Consider the following 27,755-nt stretch of genomic DNA (forward strand, 5'->3'; position numbering starts at 1 on the left):
CATGACGATGAACAGGCCCATTGGTGCTGAGACTCTGCCGTCTTTGGTGACTGCCAATGCGAAGCTCCATTAACCCGGCTCTTCATGCAATATCCACTGCCAGCAAAAATCCGCAATGTGATGTATGCACTATGCGCTACAGCAATGAGAGTCTGCTGTCACCACCAATGCAAAGCTCCAGCAATGACCGCTGATGACTCTGGACTGGCTCTTCACCCTAAGCGATGATAGTCTTCACCACCCGGCCTGCTCTTCGCACTACAACGATAACCATCCATTATGCTCTCCTTGCTCCCCGTGGCCTCTTCACCGCAAACGGAACTCTATGCACTTGGTTTTGAGATGGTAACTTTCGCAACAGGAATAAGCTGTTCTCTATATCTTGCCCCTGCATCCATCATGGTCGGCCTGAACTTGGGATGTTTCCCAGATCTAGTACAACTAAATGACCACAAGTGCCACTTTGTGCTTTTAGACACTATACAGAGTTAAAACTTTAAAATTGAATGTCTTCTGTTCTACTGATTGGATTTTTGTCATTCTGGCTTCATTTTATTTATTAGCTTTTCTCTATTAGTCTAAATTGGTGTGAGGTTTTTTCTTGTGTTGTACTGTCACTGCGAAGGTGAATACAGTGTGTAAAGTATGTATGCGTATTTGCTGCATAAATTCTTTACACATTGCCTCCAAGTTAAGCTTGAGTGCTTTGTGTCAAGCTAACAGAGGGTTAAGCACAGGTTGATTCTGTGACTTTTGTAATTCACCCTTAAAAGGACTGTGGTTGTCAACCAGAGTGGGGCTTCCACCCCCTCAACCAATAACCCAATTTTTGACTTGGGTGGAAGCGGTGGGATACAGTACTTGTGTTTGTGCAGTGTCACTCAAGGATTTTGTGCAAAACTAAAATCCCATATAAATAATCTGACATCAGATTTGACATTTGTTTTAATATTTCTTGGTTTCACATTTGGCCATTTTTTCCTTTTCTGAAATGTACGTATTGCCTCCCATCCTTTTTGCTACCTCGCAAGGTGGAGTTGCAGAGGCTCTGAAAACAGAAATGGCTCAATGAGGGAAAGAAGGCCACCAAAGTGGATCTCCAGATAGCCCCCATAGCCTGTGAGGATGTCAGGGGGATGCAGGCTACACCAGAAGAGCAAAAGAAGGATGAACCTGAGAATGGGAAGGTGGCAGAAAAATGCCCTGGCCACATGCCCTGAAATGCAGCAGCAGGAGGTGGAGGGCCACTTCCTCACAGGAGTGAGGTCCCCTGCCAGGGCAGATATCAGTGTTTTCTCCAACAACCTGTTCCTGGAGGAGCAGGAGGGCAGGAGAGCTGAGAGGGTGCTCAAGCTGCAGCTGGCCAAATTGCAGCTAGAGGAGCGGAAATTGGCCCTGGATGAGAAACAAGCAGAGAGAGCCTTGGATGAGAAAAGAATCTGTTTAGCTCATGAAGTGAGCCCAAGAGGGCTGGGCCTGAAGGCCAAACAACCCTCAGGGTCCGGCAGCAATGGTGGCAGTGAAAATCCAGTGTCCAGTGGAAACAAGAGGCTTCACATCCCTAAAGATCTTGTGCTTAACTTTGTTGTGAGTAATGACAGCCACAAGTGATTTGCAGTTTATGAGGGTGCCTTAGAGATGCATAGGGTCCTGAGGAGGATTGGAGAGCCAGTCTCTGGAGGCATATTCCCACTGAAGGGAGGGATTCACTACTTGCCTTACGGAAGAGTGACAGGGTGAGGTATTCCCTCATGAAGGAAGCACTTGTAAGGAAGTATGACCTCACCCCTGAGAAGTATAGGCAGACAATCAGGGACAGCCAGAAGCTGTCACAGCAGACCTGGGCAGAGTGTGTGGATCATTTTTGCGAGGCACTAGATAGTTAGGCAAAGAGCAGTGATGTGAGTGATTACATTGGGCTGTATAATTTGTTTGCCAAAGAGCACATGTTCAGTAGTCAGTTTCCAGACCTGGTCTAACCCCTAATAGATAGGAAGCTCATTGTACCTCGGGAGCTTCCTAAGGAGGCTCAGACACAGGATCCAAAAGAAGGCACCTGGGAGTGACTCCAAAAAGGTTCTCCCTTGAAACCCTCAGAAGACTAAGGGCATGGTCCAGAGTCACACAGGCAAATCATAAAGTAAGGTGGGGCTAAGAGTTCCCATTGTCCTTCAGAGAAACAGAGGGGGGGTTCTGGTGGGCGGTGGCCCAGGGCACCCCATTTCCAACCCTTTTGCTTTGAGTGATCCTAGTTATGACACAGGTTTGGGACTCTATCTGTCCCAAGAAACCACACACATGTGGGAACTCTCCACAGGGTTGGCCACTGTGGCCTTAGTGGGAAGTAGTCCCCGAGATCATATTGTAGAACATGCTGTAGTCTCCTTCAGTTTAGAGATAGACTAAGGGGGTAGGCTTGTGAAGGGCGGGAGTTGCCACTTTCATCAGATCACAGTGAATTGGATCCCTGTCATTGCTCTGAGAGACATCGGTGCCAGCCAGACCACAGTAGTGGAAAGGGTGGTTTCATCAGATCAGTACCCTCCATGACAAGTGTATATGGTGAGTCAGGCACTTAGGCTTGACTTTGTCCGCCCTATGGCTCTGGTACCCCTAGAATGGGATGGGAGAGTCGCCCTGAGGAGGGTCATAGTTAGTCCCCAGATGCATATTTAGTGCATTCTGGGAAAATAATAAACACAAGTGTTAGAAGAGATGGGAGGGCCAGCTGCCCAGGGCACCCTGAAAGCTCAGGATTCTGAGGGTACTACTCCCAAAGAGAGAGCAAAGAGGCTGAGAGGGAGGAGCAGGAGGTGGAGACAGTCCACAGTGGGAGGGCCAGTGGATCTGGTGAGGCTACTTCTGGTCTGGAAGTGCTCCTTGCACTGTCACAGAGACAGAGAGCTGGAGACTTGCACCAGGTAGATGCTTACATGACACAGACAGTGCATGTCACCCTTGCGGGGGTGATGGTTCCCACCTGAAAGTTCTGTCTTGCCAGGCACCTGCTCAGCCTCAGGGTACAGACCCTGGCCTGTGTGGTCATTCTCAGGCTACCACCCCTTGAACGGGTGGGAGTAGAGTAGAAGTAGGGTGCTTAGTACACAGGGAAAGTACCCTCCCAGTCTGAGAAACCACAGAGGTCAGAGAACCCTCAGGAGCAAATAGAGAACTCCTTGCTAGCCACAAGGCTGGATGTGAGGCCTGCTCAAGGCCCATGCTTAGATCCTCAACCTGGAAATGGGTGCCTCGGGGTCTGGCTCTTGACACTGAAAGTTGTCAGAGGTTTCTGTTGGTTGTTGTCTTTATGGGTAGAGTTTTCTCTTGATTGGGACAGACTCTGACCCAAAGGGTTGAATGGGCCACATCAACTTGTTGGTCATGGTGGCCTGCCTACTGGGATGCTTCTGTGAACAAGTTAAGGTCAGGAGCTTCACAGATGGGGTCCACAGATGTGGAGAAGGGCTCCCCATGGGCTAGTGCAGTGACATAAGAGAATAATGCCAGAGGGATACAGTTAGGCTTGGATGGGCATAGAACTGACAAGTGCTACTACAAAAGAAGGCTATTCTCCACGTTCTATCGCCTAAGCAGGGAAGTCCATCAACATATTGATTAATCTTCCCTAGCTTTTGGCTGGAGGGAAGATCATGTTGGACTGGCCCTTTTGGCATGGTTTCTTCTAGATTTTTGCCTGAGATAACTTTTGATTGGGTGCAGGTAGTGATATGCGGGTTTACACTAAAATGAACTGTAATTTTAAATCTTCTTGAATGGTAAAGTCAGATTTTAAATCACAAGTCTGAGACTGTCACATTTAGTATGTTGGCATTTTCCTTTTCATAACTATGTGTGCCTTCTTCCAGTGTCCTGGGTCATATGACTGCAAATTGCTCTGCTGTCAGGGTTTGTGTATTCCTCCCCGACACTGACGCAAAATGGACTAGATGTGGGCAGGATGGGCCTTCCTGCCAGAGTGGCCTCACCCTACTTACTCTTCAGATGGCTTGCTTCCAGCACACATAAAGGAATCTGAAAGTCTTTTGTCACCCAAAAGTTCTTGAATCCTTGAGAGGGGAAGGGAAGGACCAGATGTGGGGGTAGTATAGTGAATCCCTTAACTTCAAAGGCTGGCACTGGGTATAAATATTGGAGCCAGAGAGCCACTCATCTGTACACTCCTAGACCTGTGGACATTACAGAAGAAGGACTGCCTTGACCCTAGAGCACTGACCTGCCACTTCCAGAGTACTGTCTTTATGTGTGAGGACTGACTTGCTCTCTGATAAGAAGTCTGAAACTGTTCCCTTCATCCCGGGCTAACCTGAGTGACTCGAAAGGTTAGCTGGATGGGCTTCTGTCTTAGCCACAGGGACACAACAAGCTTCAGAGGCCTCCCTGCTACTGCTGAACTGACCTGCTGCACTGGACTTGCCTGGACCTGTCTGAGCCCTGCTGGTGTGATTTCCTGAACTTTAAGAAGTGTACCCCAAGGCCCTGGTCCTATGGCTGGCAGCAGTCTGAGCTCCTTCTAGGAAGAAAGGTGAATCCTGAAGTGTTGGGCTCTTTGTGACCACAAATAGGTCCGTTCACACCAAGACTCCCACAACAACTGCCAACATGAAGCTCCGGTGAACCCAACTCTGCGTGCTACTGCCACTGCCAGTGACAATTGGCAAAGTGAGGTCTGCACTTCGCGCTAAAGCAATGACAGCCTTCTGTGATCCCCAGCGTAAAGCTCCAGCAATGACAGTCCATGGCACCCGACCAGCTCTCTTCACGCTAAAGCGATGACAAGCCACACCGCTCGTCCAGCTCTTCGAGCTACAGCAATGACCATCCACAATACTCTCCCTGCTCCTGGCGGCCTCCTCCACAACAAATAGAGCGCTACATGCCGGACTTCGAAAATGCAGCTTTTTCAGTGGGACTAACCTGATCCCTGTACCCAGCCCACACACAATCGCGGTCAACCTGAACTTGTGACTTTCCACTAGTCTAGCACAACCAGATGACTGTGAGTGATGCTTTGAGCTTTTAGACCTGATACTGACTTAAAACTTTAAAGCTGGATATTTACTGATCTACTGATTGGATTTTTGTCATTTTGGAATTATTTTATATACTAAAATATTCTCTATTTTTCTAAACTGGTGTGAGATTTTTCTTGTGTTGTGTTTCCACTTTATTAATGTTTGTGTGCTGCATAAATACTTTACACATTGCCCCTAAGTTAAGAGTATTTAGCACAGGATGATTTAGGGCCAGATGTACGACGCGCAAAATAGCACCTCTTAAATTGCGAGTTTTTTGCGACTCGCAATTTGCAAGGCACTATTTTGGATGTACAACAGTGTGATACAAACTGTTGTATCACACTGTTTGCGATTCCCTATGTGGTTGCAAATTGAGAGGCTCTTGAATTTTAATGAGCCTCTCGCAATTTGAGACCCCATTGGGAATGGCAGGCCTTCCCAGGTATGGTGGACTGCTGGGCTCAGCAGACCTCCATGTCTGGGACTGCTTTTAAATAAAGCATTTTTTTCTTGAATGCAGAAAGGATTGCAGTTGTTTCTTAAGTAGAGATTCCACCACCTCAACCAATAACCCAATTACTTACAACCATGGCTTGCTGTTATAAAGCAATCTGTAGTGTGCATCTAATCATGTATGCCATACCTCATTGTAAATCGGAAGTGAGTGGTGCTTCTCTCAACCCCTCAAAGCTACAATGGCTTATTGTACGTGAGAAAAGGTTAGTGTTCCTCTATCTCCCATATAACACCATATCTTATTGTACATGAGAGGTGGGTCGTGCGACTCTCACATACATCACTATGTCTCATTGTATGTAAGAAGTGAGTGGGGTATCACTAAAAGAACATATTCCACAATGTCTTCCACTAAATGAGAAGTGGATGTTGTCTTTCTACACATTTATTTCCCTGGCGAGTGTGTAGTCACATACACCACTCTGTCTCACCGTAAAATGAAAAGAGTGAGCCTGTCACTAATCTCAAATCGCACCATGCCTCAGTGTGACGATGTGTGAAGTGCGTATCCGACACAATATGCTTTCGTGTTTTAGTTTAAATGGGAAATGTTATGTCTGTTAACCCCAAGTGCCCCAACGGATGAGTTGCCCATGTCCCAGTGGAAGCGATAGGTCTGTGTTCCCTCCTGTACAATATGTCCGCCCTTGCTCCCGCCTGTTTGCTCCTCTCTGCCGATGGAGATGGCGGGCCTGGCTCTGCTCGCCTGCCTTCTTCTCATGGGGTTGTTTTCCTTCATTGTTTCCTGCTGGCCAACACAATCTTTTCAGTCCGATGAGTCGAACCCCCTGGCAGCTCTGCGCCAAGGGAAAGTTTCCAAAGAAACAGTGCCAATTCAGCAAGGAGCCAGCTCAGAGGGGCAGAACTGATGAGAGCAGAGTGTTTGCCTTGTTTAATTGTCTTGACACAGCCACCGCTTAAGGGCGGCAGGCTCCCAGATGGGCAGCTGTCACGCCTCTCTGCTCTGGGGACAGCCAGCTGGAAGTGCCTCGTCGGCGCTCTAATAGGAGCATTATCTCAAGCTAAAAGGTACCTGTGTGAAAGGCAACCTGCTTGGTCTTCGGATTGGTGGTTAAATGACACGGAAATAAGCTTGTCTGCTGTCCGTTTGCCCCATACCCTCCCTTTCCCAAGACCCTTTGACTCTATTTGGGGATCTCTCTCTGTCTCGCCAGCGGAAAATGTACATTCGGGGTGTGGCGGTGGCTGGGGAGTTAATGCTGAGCAAAGCTCCTGCGCGGAGTATAAATGTGAAGCGAATTCCCAGAGAGGTCACTTGCACCATTCTCACCTCTCGACGCAACGTCGCCTCTCTCTCCTCCAGCCAATCATCACCAAGGTGAGTCCATCTTCGACCTCCTAAGCTGAGTGAGTGCTGGTACTGGTTATGGATCCGCCATCTTGGATTTTTTTCTTTGCCCTTTCACATTGGCGAAGGACAGCGCAGCAAGAAGACTTGTGGCGCTGCCTTGTGCCAATTCCTCATCAATGAGGCCCTGAATTTACAGACTTTGTGTGATGAGGTGCTAATGGTCTGACTAGAGAGGCACCTGCTTAGGTGAAATCCTTTCTGCCTCAGGGACTTGGGATTGGTTCTGAATGGACGGTGGAGGCAGTAGGCTGATGGGCTCTTCTGTGGCGTTGCAGCCATATTAATGAAAAAGTGGCGCAGGTGCACTGCGTCAGTGGGGAAGGGTCAGGAATGCACCCTATTTAATGCAGTACAGTGCATTTCTGTCCTTTTCCCTTAGCTGGCAAACAGTGGGCTGCCCAGCGCCAATGTAGGCACCCTTGAACCATGGTGCAAGGGTGCCTGTGTTGCATGCAGGGTTTTTTTGCGTGCAGGAAAGGGCTCCTTTCTGCACAAAAACAATCCTGAGAGGCTTTTTCTCTTTCTATGTGTGCTGCAGAGGGAAAACGAGAAGAAATAAATATATTTCTCTTCCTTACGCCTCTCCTGGGGAGGTGTATCTTTTTGGCAAATTCTCAGGTTTACCTGTTCTTGTAAATGTATGAATGCGTCAAAATCCATGGATGTTGGGTGGGAACACCCAAGCAACACCCATGGAAACGCTTCTCTGAAGCAGAGTAATGCAGTGCAGCAATTTTTGTTGGGTTACATTACTCGAGATTTTTGATGCCATGAAGGGCCATGCACGTTGGCTTCGCATGGTTTCATAAATCTCATTTTTAGGCTAAAAAAAATGCCCCTTGGTCTTTTAACCAAGGGAGCCCAGGGGCACTCAAGGCGGTGGCAAGGAGGAAGACTGAAGCCTTCTCAGCCACTTCCAACGGGATGTATGACGTTACAATGCATACTTTTACATCGCATGCCTTTACAACGCGGTATTTACAACAAATACCATTACAACGCATAGTGCTTTTAGGCGCTGGATAGTGATTTCTTTAATTTACTATTCCAACACCAGTCCCTGTGGATAGTAGGGAAGATGTTGGATAGTAAATTAAATATATTCCCTATCCTAGAGCGCCATCCAGCGCAATGCGTTGTAATGGTTTGTGTTGTAAAAGTTGCGTGGTAAAGGCACTGCGGGGTAAAAGTTGCGTTGTAAAGGTTGTACACCCTTCCAACGTGTCCCTGAAAATTAATATTATTTGCCATGGGCGGCAGATGCCAAAAAGAGCTTTCAAAAGGGAAATGTAACATCACTGCAATTCTTGAAATGTTAAATATGTTAATCGAAGGAATTAAAAGTTGACAAAGGATACCAAAGTTTGTCAAAATGTTTTGGAAGGCATCTAACACATCCACTCCAAGGTCCGGTAGATATTTCAGGTTTTTTGCTTATATTATATTTTTAAATTGAAAGACTAGACTTGTTGTAATAGGAAAGCCAGACAGCAATCAGTTTGGGGACTTTTTTCAATGTGCTCCTCTCTGTTGTCATTTTAAATATTTTACTCACTTGACATGTTTCACCTGGCAAACATGTATTCAGATAAATTGAACACCAATACTGAAAATGAATCTGCCTACCCAGATTCAAGCCCCAGCTTTAAGGATTCAACATTACAGTATTAAATATTTTACATCATAATTGTGATAAACTTATTTTTCTTGAGGAGCGAAAGTAAGACTATTAACTATTTTATACAAGAGCGCCTTCCCATGTTAAAGTTAGAAGACAAGTATCTCTTGGGTTTGTTTCTTCAGAAGGTGACATAAGACAATGTGCTGTCAGCACCACAAGGCCTCAGCTTCTACTGCAGTCTGTTAAAGGCCACTGGTGAAGCTGTCCATGGTGATTGACAGCAGCATTTACGAGCATCTCTAACCCTCCCCACCCCAACAATAATGAAACATGTAAGTGTGCACGCACCCCACTCACCCACCCCGATGCAAAGAAATCCTTTCTGTAGTCGCTTGCACAGCGTGTCCTGGTGCAGAACAGCGCTTATTTTCAGGTGAATTTTGCACCAGATGCTAAAGCAAAACAAGTAAATATTTTGTCCCCTTGTTGCTACTTCTCGTAGTCTTTTTATGCTGATTCAACACCTAGCTAAAAACTAACCAATGTAGCAAAACTCAATGTAAAATGCTATGCTTTACCCATGCATCTAGGGAGTTTTTTTTATTTTATTTGTATAAAGGATGGGGTGTGGCACCTCGAGCTGGCTTTGCATGATGAATGAATATACCCATAGTTCCTGTTGATCTCTTCCCACCGATTTCATTTTTACTCACATCTTTTTTTAGCAAGTTCTGGCAACTTTTTCAAATGTGTAAAGAATGAGTCCTTGTGATGTGCATGTAACTGCGGATTTTATGCTATGGATGCATGGCAGATCTCCTCTGCCTATAGGTGACCCTTCCGTGTTGTAGTCTAAGAGAAACTATACAGTTTCAATGTATTTACAAGAGTGCAATGTTTTGCCAGATATTAACATTCTCTCTTCTCCATCTTCTCTCTCTCTAAACTACCCCCCTCTTGCTCTCTCCTTGGCCCACTCGTTCGTTTCTTTTCCTTGAACTTTCTTCATTTGTTCCCCGCATCTTTCTTCTCCTCAACGTTATGCTTTCTTTTTCGCCATCTTCATCTTCCTCGCTTTCTCGCTCCCATCCCTGAACCTACTTTGGGTTCATCCATTATGCTCCCTGACTTGCTCACTCATTTTCTTCTCGGAATCTTCTTCCTGTTTGATTGCTCTCTTCCTCGGCCTATTCCCTTGTTTATCTCCTGAAATATTTATCTTTTTTCCGGATCCATCGCTCGCCTTCCTTACCTGCTCGCTGTTGGTCTTCTCCAAACTTTCTTCCTGGTTCGTTGGCCTGGTCCCTGCCCTGTGCTCTCGTTTCATACTCTAAACCTTCTCCCTGTCCTGTTCTCTACTCTGGCACTCTACTGGAGCTGAATCTCATGTCTTACCCTATGCTGTCTTCCTCTATTTATCCTTCTCTTGAATTTTTCTATGTTTATGGTTTACATCTCCTTCACTCCACTTCCCCTCCATGCTCTCTGTCCCTCTCTCCCATATTTGTTCGTGTTTCTTCTCTCTTGCCAGCCGTCCTTCTCTTCCTCTTCTTGTCATCTACAGGTCCCACCTCACACACCATGGCTGTTTGGCTGAGCGCCCTGACTCTCCTGGTACTCGGTGCACTCTGCACCCCCACCAGCCAGGCTATTACCAACCAGCACCTGTGCGGCTCTCATCTGGTGGAAGCCCTCTACCTTGTGTGTGGAGACCGAGGCTTCTTCTACACACCCAAAGGACGACGCGACACCGAACAGCCACTGGGTAAGCCCATGCATGGACTCTTAAATTCAGTATGACCCTTAGCATGGGCTCGGCCTCGCCGCCATATTGACTGTTTCTTCCGCTGCCCTGCACAAGTCTGCTCATGGCTTGGCAGGGGTTAAACTCTAGAACACTGCACCTCCCACCGCTCAGGGAGGCAATACAGTAAAGACTGGTACGCCTTAGAGCTGGGTTCTCCAAAGTCGGTCCTGGAGGGAAGGATCCATGCCAGATTTTTAAGATAACTACATTTTCTAAATGGTGGTATGCTAAAAATCTGGCATGGATCCGGTCCTCCAGGACCGACTATGAAGAACCCTGCCTTGGAGGGTAAGAGTACTTCAGATAGGAGGCGCATTAAGAAAATGGAAGCATTTCTAAAGGAAACATGTTCCAAAGAGTAGAGAACCCAGCGAGGGGCTGTCATCACTTCTCTAGGGGAGGCTGCTTCCTGTTTCTTAACAAAGTGTCTTATTGGTGTTATGCCATACCGGCGTGCACGTTCCTTGCATTTGAGGTTGGGAAACACCAGGGAATTTACATAATATGTAGACTTCTCTAGGCCCTCATTACAAGATTGCTAAATGTTAGTGTGAGGAAACCAAGGTGCCTGCAACTCCGATTCAAGCCAGCATCAAAATCTGACAATTACTCATTTTTTCCCGTAAATGGGACATAATCACCAAGCCCCAGGAATACCTCTTCCTTTTTTTTGTGTTGATCTCTGATGATAGGTGCAACCAGCTGACATTTTACAAAGGAGGGCCAATTGGGGACGGGGAGGGGATTTTAGGGTTAAGGCTCAGAAGCTAAACTGTCTGGAAGTGTGGTCCAGCTTGATTGGAGAGTTGTCTGCTTCCCTCTTACAGATCTCTGGACCGAGGGGGAGGGGCAAGGGAGACTACGTACATCCGTTGTTGTGCATTGGATGGGGGCTGCCCTTGTCAAGGGCTAGGCAGGGGTCGGGACCTGGGTGGGGGGGGGGGGGGAGAAGCACACGGTCCCAGGCCGACGTCGGATAGGACTGTCCTTCTCCACAAGAGACTAAAGAGGAAGTCCAATGAAGGCCCAGGTCTGACTTGGGAGAGTGTTATGTTCTCCCCCATGGACTGTGCCCCTACACTCACCCCCTGCAGCGGTTTCACCACGTTTGCATTTACATTGTGTTTGGAGTTTGTGGACCTGGTAATTCTAGACCTGGAAACATTGAGCCACTCACAATGATTAGCGGTTGAATCCCACCCAGGGTTACCAGCACTCCTAATGGGAGACAGAGTGAGCCTAGAGGGAATGAGGACTTTCCCGTTAATCTCATGCCACCAAAGCCAATGTAGGGAACGCTTTCTCTTTCCAAACAAGGTTTTATGTGTAGAGCAATAGAGATAAAATAGCATTCCTACTTCCCAAGGCTTTGCTGTGACTTTTTCTGTCCTCCTTAAATCCTGGATCACAGAATCACGTATAGATTTAACACCATTAAACATTTCTCTTACAACAACATGGAAGAAACTATATTTGAACAATGAATTTATCTCCCCAATATTTCTCCTCTTGGAGACTTAACACTCCCCATCCCAAAAGAAAACGCTCAACAAATAAAATAAAACGAAACTAAGGAAGCTAACATATCTCTTAACACATGAATAATTATCACCTAACACGTAATTTTTTATGAAAAAATATTCATAAAAAAAGTGAATTCTCTGACTATGATTAAGATATCTATATATGCTCTTTACATAGACATTTATCATACATATATATATATATGTATATATATATATATATATATATATATATATATATATTATATATATATATATATATGTATATATATACATATACGTCAATGTTTGTGGCTATAATTGGAATCACATACGTGATGTATAAAACCTTTTGGCAATCGCAAAAGCATGTAACTCACAAAGTCGCAACATACAACAGTCACATTTCCAGGTAGAAGGATATTTCTGACTTATAATGTACACTTTTCGCCCACAGAGGACTGCTGAGGAAAGTGTGCATGTTCCGATGCTTTGTAACTACAATTGTGTGTGTCAACCATTGATCAGATACAAAGTCCGTGAGTGGGATGGCAAGGGAGTAGTCAGAAAATTAAAATACACCCCACTTCGAATCATAGCTCTTATGGCATCAAGCAAATGGGGCAATTCACCCTGACCCTCTCCAGACGAGCTTGCTTGTCTCTTCCATTCAAGAATCAATCCATTCATCCTTCCATCCACCTGCTGATATCTAAAATGTAATCTTTACATTCTGCCATCCATTCATTCTTTCATAAATTGTTCAGTCTCTCGCCATTCTGTCCATCCGCCCATGCATATCCAGATCTATGCATCTGTCTCCAAATCCATCCATCAATCCATCCACTCTTTCACTCATCCATCTCTCCACATACCCTTTCACTCATCTATTCATCCATCCTTTCTGTGATCCATCCAATCACTCCCTCCATCCGTGAGCTCCATCCACCCACCCTCCTTTTCACTCAGTCCCATCCATCCATTCGTCCTTTCACTGAGCCATCTAATCAAACATCCTTTCACTCTTTTTTCTACTCAACCATTGATCCATTTACCATTTCACTCATTCATCCATCCACTCTCTCATCCATCCATGCATTCATTGATCTGTCCATTCATCCACCGTCCCTTTCACACACATCCATTCTTTCAGTCATCCATCCTTTCTCTCATCCATCCTTTCTTTCATCCAACCATCCTTCCACTCATCCATCCATCCTTTCACTCATCCATCCATCTTTTCATTCACCCATCCATCCACCCTTTCACTCCATCAGTGCATCCACCCTTTCACACATCCATCCACCCAGACTCCCTTTCACCCACCCATCCATTCTTTCAGTCATCCATCTTTTCTCTCATCCATCCATCCTTTTTTTATCCATCTGTCCTTTCACTCATTCATCCATCCCCCCTGCCACTCCATCAATCCATCCACCCTTTGACTCATCCATCCTCCCTTTCACTCATCCCATCCTCCAATCCATCCACCCTCTCTTTTTCTCAGCCATCCATCCACCCATCCATCCTTTCTCTCACCATCCAGCCACCCTTCCACTAATCCATCCATGGACCCATCCACCCTCCCTTTCACTCACCCATCCATTCTTTCATCTAGCCATCCACCATTTTGCTCATCCATCCATTTTTTCACTCATCCATCCTTACATCCATTCTTTAAGTCATCCATCCATCCTGCTTTTCTCTCAATAACTCTCCTTTGTCTGCCAAGTTGCAGACAGAAGAGGCCCATCAAGAACTCCACTCTTCTAAAGCTTCTAAAGTTGGGGAGTTCACGACGTTCCAAGCATCCGTTCTTTCAGTCACCCATCCTTTTGCTCATCCATCTATCCACCCCTTTATTGATCCCATCTATCCACCCTTTCACGTCACCCATCCACTCATGCTTTCACTAATCCCGCATCCTTTCTCATCATCTATCCACCTTCAGCCATTCATTAATTTGCCCTTTCATCCACCCACTCAAACGCTTTCATTCATCCATCTATTGGTTAGCTCTATGCTCCCCACTGTGCCATTCACTGAATTACAACTTTTATTATCGAAAGGAGTGCCTGTCTCGTTAAGGGTAGTGTCTGCTTTAAAATATGCTGACATTTAGCAGTGCTTTAAATGGAAATATAGAAGCGTAGGTACTCATTTTTAGAGTATCTGTTCGCTGCCGAGTAGTGCCAGTACACTCCCATTAAATGTAGTACAGCAATGCTGAGTAGTGCAGGCCCTCCCCATGTCAAATGAAAGAAGTGCATGTACTCAGTATCTGACAGTATCTGCCCATTTAAATCTCTGGCATGTATTAAATGTAAATTGTAGGGTGGAGGAGCCAGCAAGCCAGCAACCCTGCATTTGCAGCCATTCCAAGGGAGTCGCAAGAACGAAATCAGTGTCATACATACAATATTAATGGGATAGGAGATGTTGCTGCTCCCCCAAAGGATGGTTTTGAGCTGTGGCTGACAGTAGATCAGTGAGAGAAAAACTCATGTCAGGTCTTGACTCGCAATGAAGTCACTGTGGACAAAACTGTGACGGATTGACAACCTGGTTCTATTACTGTGGGCCCTTAGGGGCATATTGATTAGAGCTTGGCGTCGTTCAATGCGCCACAAAACATGGTACATGTGTCACATAAACCTCTAACTCAGATTTTTAGAGCCAAGCAAAGCCACCTTGCATGGTTTTGAATGGCTTAAAAAAAACTGGAGTATGGCAATGAAGCGCAAATCGCTGCGTTGCCTTACCCCGCACAAGAAAGGCATTCCATGTAATTGAGGTGGGTGTTAGCATGCAACTACCATGGTTATTGATGCATTCCCAGATTTACAAGGATTTGTAAACCTGGGAATGTGCCAAAAAAGATATGCCTCCCCAGAAGAGGCATAACAAGGAGAAATATCTTTATTTATCCTTGTTTTTTCCTCTGGCGCCCCTTCCTGCACAAAAACAATCCTGCTTACAACACAGGCACCCATGCACCATTGTGGAAGGGTGCCTGCGTTGGCACTAGGCTGCCAAAACGGAGCCAGCGCAGGGGTGAAGGACAGGAATACGCTGTATTAGATAACTACGGTGCTTTGACGCCCTTTCTCGCTGATGAAGGTGACTTGCCGCAGTGTCCTGCGCCACAAATTTAAAAAATATGGCCCTTAGGGGCAGATTTAGGTTGGACTTGCGCCACTTTTGCGCCGCTGTTGCGTCACTTCTGCGACGCAGCGGCGGTGTAAACCCTGCGCCACATTGCAACATACTTACATCGTGACGCATCTATGGAGATGCGTCACGGTGTAAGGCCCTGCGCCACATGAAACCTGCGTCAGGTTTCATGTGGGTGTTTCCACGCGGGGGGGGGGGGGTGTTCCGTCGCAGGAACGCCCCAGAAAAGTGACTCCGTGAAATCTACAAGATTTCACTGAGTCACTTTACCAATGCTGATGTGTCAAAACCCTGCGCCTGCTTGAAGCAGGTGTAAGGCTTGACGCACCACGTTACAGATAGGGCAAAGTTGGAAAAGTGCTGGAGTTGCGTGCCGCACGCAACACAACTTCAGCAGTACGCCAACTTCACGCCCTAGATACAAGATGCATCTGTTCATTCCTGCGCCATGGTGCGCCGCATTATAAATGCAGCACATCATGGGTGGCGTAAGGATAAACTTGAGTGCCGCATCTGGCTTGGCGCATCTCTGCTGATTTGCAGATGCGTCAGGCAACATAAATCTGCCCCTTAGTCTCTAGCTAGCTATTTGCTCTCTCACAGCAATTACTGGCCCATGCCTGCCCCAGACCTCTTTGGATCTGAATTGTATGTTACTTCTATGTCGCTCTCCCTCGTTCTGACACTTGTTGGGACATGATGCTTGTTCTAGAAGCACAGCTTTGTCGCAGTAGGTAGGCTCGTCTCCTTTACTACACAGACAGCATCTTTCCATCCCGCTTCTTAAGGTCTGTGGTGTACACTTTGTACTACATTCGCATCGGTCCTTGGACTGTCCCAGCTAGCCTGGATCCTTCTCGAGGTATAATAAGAAATAAGAACCCGCCAGAAGTATACACTGCATTTCAGATGTGGTCCTCACATTTGGGCTAAATACGTTTTATGTGGGCACGAGGCTCCAGAGTAGGACTCAGAGCTTGACACAATACTCCAGATGTGCAATCAGAGCTGAACACAATACTCCGGATACTATCGCCGGAAGTGGTCACAGTACTCCTGGTAATGCCCCTAGGTCAGAAACTGACATATTTTCACGAGGCCTCGCCAGAGATCCACCTCACCAGAGATGGGGTCATCAGGTCTTTTGTGTGCTGGCCAACCCCCTTGTTATGCACCAACCCCCAATAGGAGGATCCTTGGGAAGTGATTTCTCTGACGAAAGATGAGTATTATGTACAAGTCATGTACACGTTCATCTCTTTATATAGACGTCTCTGCCTTACAGTATCAATCTGCGGGGTGTGGGGTCACCGAAGAGGCAGGTGTCGATAGATACACAGGAGTCCTAAAGGGGAACTATTTATTAACAACGAATGAAGTAGCACCGGATTAATGTGTCTTGAAATGTGATACATAACTGAAAACAAAGGCTCATCTCAACGCACTAAGGGGCTTATTTACAAGGCTCTTGCGCCACTTTTGCGTCACTTTTAACACGAGAAAAGTGACGCAAAAGTGGCGCAATGGGCTTGTAAATCTGCCCCTAAGAGTCAGCGTCGAACTCCAATTCCTCCCACCCTTGCTGGGCTGTCCATGTCTACCTCCATCATCGAGAAGCCACACAACTCAGCAGCTTTTGCTTTTCACCTTCACCCTCTGAGGCGGAAGCCGGAGGTTCTTCTCTCCTATTCTTTGTTTAATTTGATTTGAGACACATTTCCAGAGGGTTACGTGTATTTTTAGCGCGTCCCGAGTGACGCGTGTATTTTACTCGCTCTTGCTTTTTTAAAAGCGGATTTTATCAGCATCTTTGTTCCCTACCTCCTCTATCTCCTGGGCCACTCTCAGCTGAGTGTTGACGCTGAGAGCTGGTCCCGGGGAGGCGAGGGCTGTTTGGCGGGCATCTTGAGTGTAGGCGCGCCCTCGCGCTCTAGTTACTATAAAAGAGTACCCTGCGGCTCCGCGCAGCGGACGCGGCAGTGGATGCGCCGGATGCCCGCCGGAGTCACGCCAGAGTCCAGCCCGTCTGCGCCCGTCCGCGCTGAGGACGCGCTGGACGGCTGGGCCCTGGAATCTGACAAAATGTCATCCCCCGCTTGCAGCTATTCTCGTTGTGATATGTTGGCCCTTAAACCTGGGAATAAACGCTGTCATCATACTTACGATCCGGACGACTTCCTGCTCCCCCCCTGTTGTGGCTGCTACCTTTCTTTTAGACCTCCCAACCCCGTTCCCATCGACCCTACCTTTGAACTCCCTACTTCTCCCACTTCCAATTTAGCAGAAGTAGAGGGCATCTTGATTAATGCCCGCTCGCTGATCAAGAACAGGGCTATGTTCAGGGAGCTGGTACTGGACAGAACGCCCACTGTAGTATTTGTGACAGAAACCTGGGCCAAGGACTCCTCTGACCCCGATCTAATAGAGGCCGTTCCGGAAGGTTATTGCCTGGCCAGACTCGATAGGCAGAGACGAGTGGGAGGGGGGATAGCGATCCTTTATAAGGATCACCTTCAATGTCACACTGTACCCCTGACTGATTTCCCTGACAGTTTTCAAGCGTTCTACTTTTCAATAAAGGAAGAACAACGCCCCTTCTTTAACGGTATCCTAATTTACCGTCCCCCCGGCTCGAGAACACACTTCATGCACCACCTTCTCCAATCTCTTGAACCCTACTTTGGCCTAGATAATTTCTCCATCATGGGTGATTTCAATTACCATCTAGAACGACACGACCTCTCCGACACCTCCTGTCTTATTGAGGCCTTACAATCCTGCGGGCTTATGCAACGTGTCACGGGAGCTACTCACCGTGCAGGACACACCCTGGACGGCATCTTTTCCAATGATCCTCGCTTGACTACCAAGGATCCGATTCATCTTTCCTGGTCTGACCACCTGGCGGTCCCTTTTCTCTTGAAACATCACAGGGTAAATTCCCCTAAACTAGCAAACCATACAATAGAGATTACGAGGAATTTCAGGAATATTAACAGCAATTCCTTCGTGCCCTGGGCTGCAAACCTTACCATCCCTGGCCCACATAGCGTACAGACTGCAGTCGCCCATTTTGAACAGGTCACGACCGAGGCCTTGAATCAACTGGCCCCAGAACAATCCCGACGCCGCGCTAGAAAGAGACCTTCTGCCCCCTGGTTCTCCAACTCCCTTAGGCTTCTTAGGCAAGAAGTGAGGAGAATGGAGAGACTATGGCATGCTAGCTGGGACTTCAAAAACAAGGACGCGCATCGACTTCTGGTTAAAAAATACAAGGCGGAAATCTTGCAGGCTAAACAACAATATTTCGTGACTGTGACCTCCTCGCTTTCTTCCCCGAAGGAACTTTTTAAAACCGTTGACTCCCTGGTCAGATTGCAAGTCCCTGACCCTGTCATCCCTTCGCAGGACCTCTGTGAAAAGATCGCCTCCTTTTTTCACTCTAAAATCCAGGATATTTACTTAGCCCTTGAGGAACGAAGAGCTGCTCTCAGTGCATCTATACCTGGTGTAGAGATGAGTTTAACCACCACCGAAATCTCCACTCTTTGCACTCTGGACACCTTTCCCTCGCTGACTTTACAAGATCTTGAGCTCTTGTTAGCCAAGACTAAGTCTGGATCCCCTTTGGATTCCTGCCCTCTGAAGGTCATTAAACAGTTTAGGGAGACCCTCTTACCTCCCTTGGTGGAGATAATGAATCTTGCCATTAGAGATGGCACCTTCCCTGCAGAGTGGAAGAAGGCGGTAGTGAAACCCCTGTTGAAAAAGGCTTCCCTGGATCCGGGGGTCCTAAAAAACTTCCGGCCTATCTCTCTGCTCCCCGCCCCTGCTAAGATGCTTGAGACTCATCTCAACAAACATCTTGCTGCCTTTGTCGAAAGCTCTGGATGCTTAGACTCCTCCCAGCATGGATTCAGGAAAGAATTTAGTACCGAGTCAGCCCTCACTATTGTACTTGACAAGATCCGTACATCAGTAGATGAGGGCCAGACATCTCTCCTGGTCCTGCTAGATCTAACGGCGGCTTTCGACACCCTCTCCCCCTCGGTACTTACATCTCGGCTGAGGGAGGTGGGGGTGAAGAACGCAGCTCTTGATCTTCTGACCTCCTTTCTCACAGGGAGGGAACAAAGAGTCAAGCTTGGGGAGTTTCTATCTCCATCCCGTCCTGTGCTATGTGGGGTTCCTCAAGGGTCGGCCCTTAGCCCGACCCTCTTTAATATCTATGTTACCCCACTGGCCAAATTAATAAGATCTTTCGGGATGGAGGTAGTCTCGTACGCAGACGACACTCAAATCCTCGTCTCCCTACCCCATTCAGATGAACTAATCGCCCCCAAATTTAGATCTTGTATGGAGGCGGTCGGTAAGTGGATGGTTCAGAACTCTCTGAAACTGAATGGGGAGAAAACGGAGGTGATGGTGTTTGGGGGAAAAGAAAACATCTGGTCAGCCAACTGGTGGCCTGACTCCCTTGGTACTTGTCCCTCCCCCACATCCTCTGCTAAAAATCTCGGGGTGATAATAGATCCTGCCCTTGACCTAGGCAGCCAGGTGAGCAGAACTGTTTCCACCTGTTGGGGCCTGATTCATACTCTCCGTAGGGTCAGGAAATTTCTCTCCCTCCAGGCAAGAAAACAAATAGCTGTCGCTCTCATCGGCTCGCGCTTGGACTACTGTAATGCGCTGTATGCAGGACTCAATAAAGGACAGCTGCAGCGCCTGCAGGTGGTCCAAAACACCATAGCCAGATTTGTCCTGGACATTCCCAGACGCTCTTCAGCCACTGCAGCCAGGAAAACACTGCACTGGCTGCCGGTAGAACAGCGTATCCGGTTTAAGGTCCTGTGTATGACCTACAGAGCCATCGCTAAAAAGAGCGACACTGGAATTGGATCCATTATCTCCCACTATGCTCCCCGAAGAGACCTGCGTTCCTCAGGGAAACGGCTTCTAGCAGCCCCCCGTGTTCGGAAAGCTAGGTGGGGCGGCAGAGCTTTTTCCACTCTTGCTCCTAAGTGGTGGAATGAACTTCCTTTGGATCTGAGATCCCTTCCATCCCTACAGAATTTTCGCACGGCCTTAAAGACCCTTCTCTTCAAGCAAGCTTATGTCTAAGATCTTAATGTCAGATTAGGTAAGTATCAGGGACCCCCTGTTAAGGATCGACTCCTGGGTCAGGGAAACAACAATTTTGAAAAAAGTACACACCCAGGCAGACTTAGGCTACAAAGAACTGGCTAAATCCCAACATGTTAGTGTAAAACACATTTTGATAAATACACAAAAAAACAATTAGAACAATAGACTGTAATGATATCAAAAAATATACTTTTAATTTCAATCTCTTTTAAAACATTATAAAATAAAGGGTTGGTGAATATCCCTTGATTATATATAGTGCATATATTTATGAATTTGATACATTGATCATAAATGACAATTCCATAATATACTGATAAAATTAGAACAGAAAGGAAATGATTAAAACTCAATTTCAAGGTTATTTCGTCAAATTTTTTTAGTAGACTCGGGCTGTGTCAACGCGTTTCGACAAATTTCTTGTCTTCATCAGGACTTATAAGAATATGCAGCCACTTTTTTCCTCTAAACAAAATAAAACAAATTTTTAGGTAAATATTTGGTCAGCATTTTCTAGATTATGATCAGCAACTGTTAAAAAACTGCAAGAGACCATCAAATTACAAAAGTACATTACAGTCCATTGACAATTCAAAGATATCATGCATCCGCTCTAGAAGAGTCAAGAATAAATTCATTTTCTTAGCCAGACTTTTGTTTGCATAAACGTGATAGTGCAGAATCGTAGAAACCCCCTAAGATCTCAGCCTTTGATGAATACCGAGTCTTCAGACACACACTATCCGAGTTAGAACAACTATATCTAAAGAACAAGGTAAACTACGAATAGTTATCACCACCTAAAACGAGTAAATAAATATTTCTACAGAATAAATAGATCTGAGTCTATCCATGTTGCATTTATACAGGACACAGCCGGAGTCTACTAAAAAAAATTGACGAAATAACCTTGAAATTGAGTTTTAATCATTTCCTTTCTGTTCTAATTTTATCAGTATATTATGGAATTGTCATTTATGATCAATGTATCAAATTCATAAATATATGCACTATATATAATCAAGGGATATTCACCAACCCTTTATTTTATAATGTTTTAAAAGAGATTGAAATTAAAAGTATATTTTTGATATCATTACAGTCTATTGTTCTAATTGTTTTTTTGTGTATTTATCAAAATGTGTTTTACACTAACATGTTGGGATTTAGCCAGTTCTTTGTAGCCTAAGTCTGCCTGGGTGTGTACTTTTTTCAATAAGATCTTAATGTCTCCTTTTCTGGTCCTTCCTGACCTTTTGCTAGGCGCCTTGATACCTTCGGGTTAGTGTTCTGCGCAATATAAATATTTTTTCAATTCAATTCAATTCAGCTTTCGTGTAGTACAGAATGAAGCCAGCAGATGGCACTGCTCGAGCATGCTTGGCATAGGAACATCAAAAGACGAATGAATGGCTGGTACTTCGCACCAGGTAGCTGTCTACCTGGTATGAAGTGCCAAAGACACGCCTTTCGATGTTCTTCTTATCGATGGTGGGTTAATGCAGCATCGTGGCGTGGCGCAATAGCAAATACACAGCCAGAAAAGGCAGGCCACCTACAGGGCACGTGTACATCTAGTGGTGGTAAAGTCGACATCCAACGACCCGTCATTATCTGAGCAGGTGTTCAAAACTGGCATGGGTCAGCTGCGAGAGTCACCCCGCTCACGCAGCGATCAGTTTAAAATATGAGCGAAGTGGGCCAGCTGCAGAGAACCCGCACCATCTGCAGGAACATATTTCAAGGACGTTTTATAGTTTCGTGGATTAGAAAATGTTTCTTTCAACCATGTTATTCAAGGACAGCACCTAACTGTCGTCATCATTGCGTCACCTCAAACTGTAAGCAGGAGCGCCGCTTGCCCTAAAAGAGACATGGCTCGCTCTGAGAATTATAGTGTTGATAAACTGGCTAACTCACGGGATTTTTCGTTCCAACAGGAACATAATTATTTTGGCAAGAGCCTAGAGTTCTGGTCACTACATGCTGCAAGGTGAGCTCTGATCTCATCATCTTTAAGCAACAGGAAGTGGCGCATAGCTTTGTTGTGCTGCTCGAAAGCCTTCTTCAAAACTAGGCCCCAGCTAGGAGTTGAATGGGAGTGGCAGGATGCAACATCCCGGGAACACGGTGCCAGTTCACAAAAAATGTATAGTAAAACCCTACGGACTAGGAAATAACCGCAAGAACGTAATTTTTCAGGGTTTACATCCGCATAGAGGGGCATATTATCAAGGGGGTTTATCTCCGCTTTTTTGGCTTTAAAAGCCGAGAAAGTGGAAATAAAATTATCTCCCTATTACCTAGCTGTCGCTAACACCAGTTAGCGACAGCTAGTAGGAGATAGCGACCATCTTGGGCCCCGCTTTGCATGTCAGTGAAATTTATCACTAATGACATGCAAAGTGGGCATGCCAAGATGTTAGCGACTGGAAACAGTCGCTAACATCGCTATATCCTATTACCAACTTTTGGAGATATTCGTGCTAAGCGCAAATATCTCCAAAAGCTAACACCTGCCCCTGAGCAGTTCTTAGCCATGTTATCCAATGGTAGGTGGATAACATGGCTAAGAGCATTAGCTCGGTAATGCATGAATATCGCTGACTTTTCAGCGATATTCATGCATTTCGGCCGATTTTTATCGCTTAGGAGATAAACCTTGATAATAGCAAGGTTCCTAAGCGATAAAAATCGCCGCAGCTCGGCGATAAAAATATTGCCGCTAAGCCAACATAGCGATAATTATCGCTAGTTGTTGGTAATATGCCCCAGAATTCCTTATTCCAATAAATAATGGTGATTGTCCGTAGAATACTTTTTGGGTATTTATTTATTTTTATTTCTTGTATATTCCACAGAATTTATAATAAAATCTTAAATGTCGATAAAACATTTAAAAATGTGTGCAAACAGTAACTAAGATTAATCTACTGGAAGTTCAGGCGGAATTGTTCCTATTGGGGCAGGGTCAAGACTGATTTGCATATGACTGGGTCCAAACTAAGGTGGCATGGTGGCAACAACAATGGAGTGGGAGGCCGCCCGAGCAATTGATACTGGCTGAGGTTAATTCAAGCATACCGTCCATCACCTCAATGTTGTCGTATTACAAGTAAATAGCACAATGGATATGTATTTGTGTGAAGCAAAGAACTGTAGAAAAATATTGGTGTAGGTTAAATGGTCAAATGACAATTGCACTGTAAAGCCAGATCTAAAAGTCCATGTAAGTTAATAACTTCCTTCCTTCCACCTGGTCTGTTGTTAGACAAAAGCAGGCTACATTATTTAGTTATCTAAGACACTTTAAAAGCTTTAAAATGTCAAGTGTGTGCCCCTCAAAGTACAAGCTCAGACAGCTGGATAAAAAACCAAAATGATCAAGGATGTTTGGAGAGAAGGCAATTTTTTTGTGGAAGCACACAACTTCTGCCCAATCAAAATATGCACTCCTGTCTCCAAGAATGTGGGTGGAGCCAAAGTCTCTCTCTAGTGATGCTCAAATAATTGTCTGGAAAATGATGTGATGTCAAGCCAGACCATAAAAAAGGCATTTGATGATTTATCACATTGACTCTGGTTTGATTCGAGTCAGCCAGTGAAGCATAACAAGACTGTGCAGTCTAGTAGAAATGAATGTAAGTAGATTTGCATACTCAGGGAGTGCAAATCTATTTAATAAGAAATGCAATGGTGTAGAACGGTGCCGGTAAAAGCGAGCAGTACAATTGAGGGAATGAGAGAGTAGAAGCATGCAGACAGAACAAGAAATGTTGCAACATGTGTCTATTGGCTGGGTGGTTACATGTTCATGAGGTACTGTTATGGATCACTCTTAAGTTTCTTCCTGAAGAGCAGGCATGAGGAAGTTTGCAGGCCGGTGTGGGGGAGAAGCCTCAGATCCAAGGAGAAGTCTTGGTGTCTTGTCTTATCCATCGTGCAAGAATCACCGGTTTGGAAAAACGTGTTCATCCCTAATGATTATAGGTGCAGAAACTAATGATAGTACCCGTCAAGAGTGGCTACTGTGTGGAAGACATGGCCCATGCACTCAATTTCTGCTGATTGTAGAATTGCTACTGCTGTGGCCATTTCCATGCTGCAGCGACAAATGATGGAGGGAGTAATGAATAAATCAAGCATTGATCCCCAGTCAAGAGATCTGGGTTAAATCCTTCATTCTTTTGCTCACTACGCTGCCCCAGTTTGGAGCCAGACATATACAAATCAGTCTTGACCCTGTACCTCATGGAAACAGTCAAGCCTGACCTGCCGGGTCCTTCCTGGACCAGAAACACACATCCTGGGACCGGTCTTGGGGTAACACCCCTCATCAGCCAGGCTAGATTGAGTCCTGTGGCACAGCGAGCAAGGGACCCACGTCTGGGAATACTCATACCACTTAGAATGAAAAATGCTGTGGAGTGAAATGATGGCCGGAATGTTGAATAAATCAAACATTCCCCCCAGTCAAGAGATCTGTGTTGAACCCATCGTTGTTTTGCTCACTACGTGACCCAGTTTGGACCCAGCCATATGCAAATCAGTGTTGACCCTGTTCCTCATAGGAACAATCAGCCCGAACTGCCAAGCCGGGGTCTTCCAGGACCAGAAACAAGCCTCCTGGGACCGGTTTGGGGGTATCATCCCTCATCAGCCAAGCAAGCTTGAACCAGTGACAGGGTGAGCTAGGGACCCAAGTCTGGGCCATATGCAAATCAGTCTTGACCCTGTTCCTCATGGGAACAGTCTAACCTGAACTTCCAAGCCGGGTCCTTCCTGGACCGGAAACAAGTTCAATGGCACACCATTTAAAAGGTCAAAGCATTACTCTAGTGAAGGGGAAAATTGCTTGCTGAGGGTGCATGCTCATCTCACGGTCCATTCGAGTATTCGAGTAGCCTAAGAAGGCGGACCAAGCATCAGATACCTTTATAGTGTCTGTACATTTATGGTGTTTAGAAGGTGTGAACCAGGCGGGCAACTAGAGCCAAATTTCGGGGGGAGGGGGGCTGAAAAATATTTCGGGGGGCTAATTCTTCCAACGATTGACAGAGTGGCTGTAAGAAGGGGTGAAAACACGACAAAAGCCTAATTTACAAGTAAATGGTATTTTAAAGACCTGTTAAGTACTCGGGTGTGGCTGCAATTGGACGGTCGCCGGCCCGCAAAGCTCTGTCAGCCCGGGCTGACACACACGACGGGGGAGCTGAAGCCCCGTGAGCCCAATGGGTGTTGCGCGCCTGGTGTGAACAGTAAAGGGTCCAGGATATACGGTTTACCGCAACGTTTGTCGGGGATAAAGACCAACTTCGGTTTGATGGATTGGAGAGTGGTGACAGACAGCACTTGTGTAGCAGCGACATCCACTGGCCACTCGCAGTATGGTATTTGCAGAATCAAGGTAGGAACCGAAAGATGCCAGGCAAAAGTGGTGGAACTGGGCAGCAGCAAGCAGACAATGCAAGGTGCACTGGCGTAAGATAATCCCCCGCAGCCAGCAAGTTGCGGGTTCCTCAAGCTCTGGGTGCCCCCTCAGCAAAAGTGCTAGGAGGTGGGCCAGGGAGGCGGAGGTCCCTCCGTGTACTTTGCAGGATGGGTCGCTCAAGTTTCATTACCCCACTGGAAAGGCGCTGACATCTAGTGGACAATCAAAATGTGGCACTTCATTGGGTCACAGAGAGGTTAGAAATCGGTGCTATGCATTAATGGAATCATCTGAACTCTTGGAGAGAGCAGGCATACGCTGTGAAGTGATTCAAACTCAGGCCACAGGGCTGGTTGAGGTAATGTAATGACGTACATTACACACCAGCCAGTAACATACTTTACTGACGTTCCAGGATGAAGGTGTGGGTGGTCATGAAAAATGAAAGAACCAGAGAGTGACAGACCCAGAGGAAAGGCCTGTATCTTGTGGACATAGCCAGGACCGGACTGGCAGTAGCGGGCACCAGGTGTTTCCCTGGTGGGCCAGAGGGTTGGGAGCCGGTTTTGTGGCCGCATGGGCCGGTTTTGGCACTGGGGACCGGTTTTGAAGCAGAGCTGCAATATCGCCCCCCGTAACAAAATCGGGAGCGGTTCATTTTACTAGCACACCCCCACCCCCAGCCCTGGACATAACTATTGAAATGTAAACAATAACACATTTTGAGGGTTATTTAGTATACGCAAGCACTGCGTTCATTTACTTGCAAGTGCTCCCCAAAAGTGCATTGGTAAATTGCCTTATTTTTAGTTGGTGCAGATTGAACGACGCCCGCGCAGTTGGAAATGGCCAAGCCTCAGGAACATTGTAAAAAAAAAATGCAAGCAACAAAAAACGTATCCAACATTAAAGCTTTGTCTTTTTTTTTTTTATTGCAGCGAACGGGCCTCTGGGCAGCGAACTGGACGAGCAGACCTTCATGCAGCGAATGAGGAGGGGCATCGTCGAGCAGTGCTGCCACAACACGTGCTCTCTCTACCAACTGGAGACCTACTGCAACTAGAGGGGAGAAGGCGGGGCGAGGGAGAGGCCATTGCACTTCTGGAATTGCACCTTAGAAGAGTTTATTAAAAATGCTGTGAACCAAAAATACCTTTGATAATGCGGTGTTGATTTTGAAGGTTACTGGGTTGCCTCGTTTCGTTAAGGGTCAAGCATGCATTTAACAACAATTCACATCACTGGAATATTAGGCTTTCCTGAGAAAAGAAGTTATGCGAATTTGTAAAATAATGCCGGGGAGAGGCTCTCCTTGAAATCTAAGTTATAAATGCTATCCCACCAAAGTATTTTCAAAACCTCTTTCAAAGTGGAGGGAAAATGTAGCTAGGTCTACAGAGAGGCAAGGAAAAGGATTGGATGCATGGGCGTTAATTTTAGAGATTCAGAGGAAAGCAGCAGTTAGTCATCCGTTGGCCAACGTCAATTGCATACACCTGACCTCACCACCACTTTTTCAACCTCATAACTACATCCCTATTACAATTTTCCCAGTGGTGTCTGCTGACGTGATTTATTTCAGGAGAGGCACATAAGAGGCCACAGATAAAACTGGCGAGACCACCCACAGCAGGGATTCATGAAATCTGGGTGCATGTATGTGTGTGTATGTGTATAGATATATATGTGTGTGTGTGTGTGTGTGTGTATATGTATGTATGAATGTATATATACTTGTTTTCTTTTTCTCGCCAATGACCACCAAACTCAGGGCGGGTGCTATTGTCAGTGAAACAAGAGTGAGAGCTCGTTAGTTGCACAACAACTTTAAAACTGAGCACTTGCGGGATCTTAAAATCTTTAATATAATTTCTTTTGCAGACGAGTTTCAGCGTTATGCCTTCTTCAGTGCTTGGAAAACAAAGAACTTGCTGCACAGGGATTGGTTTAAAACGATATTTACTCATTGGTGTATTGCTGGCCAATGGGAGGACCGTAATAGCATTCCTTGTGTTATGGCCGCCGTGCTGTTCCGATATCGCAGTCTCACCCAGGCACGCAACACCCATTGGGCTCACGGGGCTTCAGCCCCCCCCCGCCCCCGTCATGTGTGTCAGCCCGGGCGGAGACAGCTTCGCGGGCTGGCGAGCA

The 27,755-nt window shown here is 46.2% G+C and overlaps 1 protein-coding gene across 2 annotated transcripts; it reads left to right on the plus strand.

The window, feature by feature from the left end:
• Positions 1 to 6,751: 6,751 nt before the first annotated feature.
• On the plus strand, positions 6,752 to 26,748 carry INS (insulin). 2 transcript variants are annotated; one of them, XM_078684030.1, is made up of 3 exons: positions 6,752 to 6,891; positions 10,077 to 10,310; positions 26,543 to 26,748. In XM_078684030.1, exons 2-3 carry the CDS (start codon positions 10,127 to 10,129, stop codon positions 26,665 to 26,667), a joined length of 309 nt encoding a protein of 102 aa, XP_078540156.1. In that variant the 5' UTR covers positions 6,752 to 6,891; positions 10,077 to 10,126; the 3' UTR covers positions 26,668 to 26,748. The 2 variants fall into 2 exon arrangements, with proteins under 2 accessions (XP_078540156.1, XP_078540157.1); XM_078684031.1 differs by having other exon boundaries at positions 6,784 to 6,891; positions 10,110 to 10,310.
• Positions 26,749 to 27,755: the final 1,007 nt, after the last annotated feature.

The sequence above is a fragment of the Lissotriton helveticus genome, chromosome 3_1 (assembly GCF_964261635.1).
Source record: "Lissotriton helveticus chromosome 3_1, aLisHel1.1, whole genome shotgun sequence".
Classification (NCBI taxonomy): domain Eukaryota; kingdom Metazoa; phylum Chordata; class Amphibia; order Caudata; family Salamandridae; genus Lissotriton; species Lissotriton helveticus.

Excerpts from the sequence above, each read along its gene's own strand:
- INS (XM_078684030.1), top strand. The coding sequence starts at position 10,127 with ATGGCTGTTTGGCTGAGCGCCCTGACTCTCCTGGTACTCGGTGCACTC. Across the intron at positions 10,311-26,542 it reads CGACACCGAACAGCCACTGG|CGAACGGGCCTCTGGGCAGC; the intron begins GTAAGCCCATGC and ends TTTTTATTGCAG.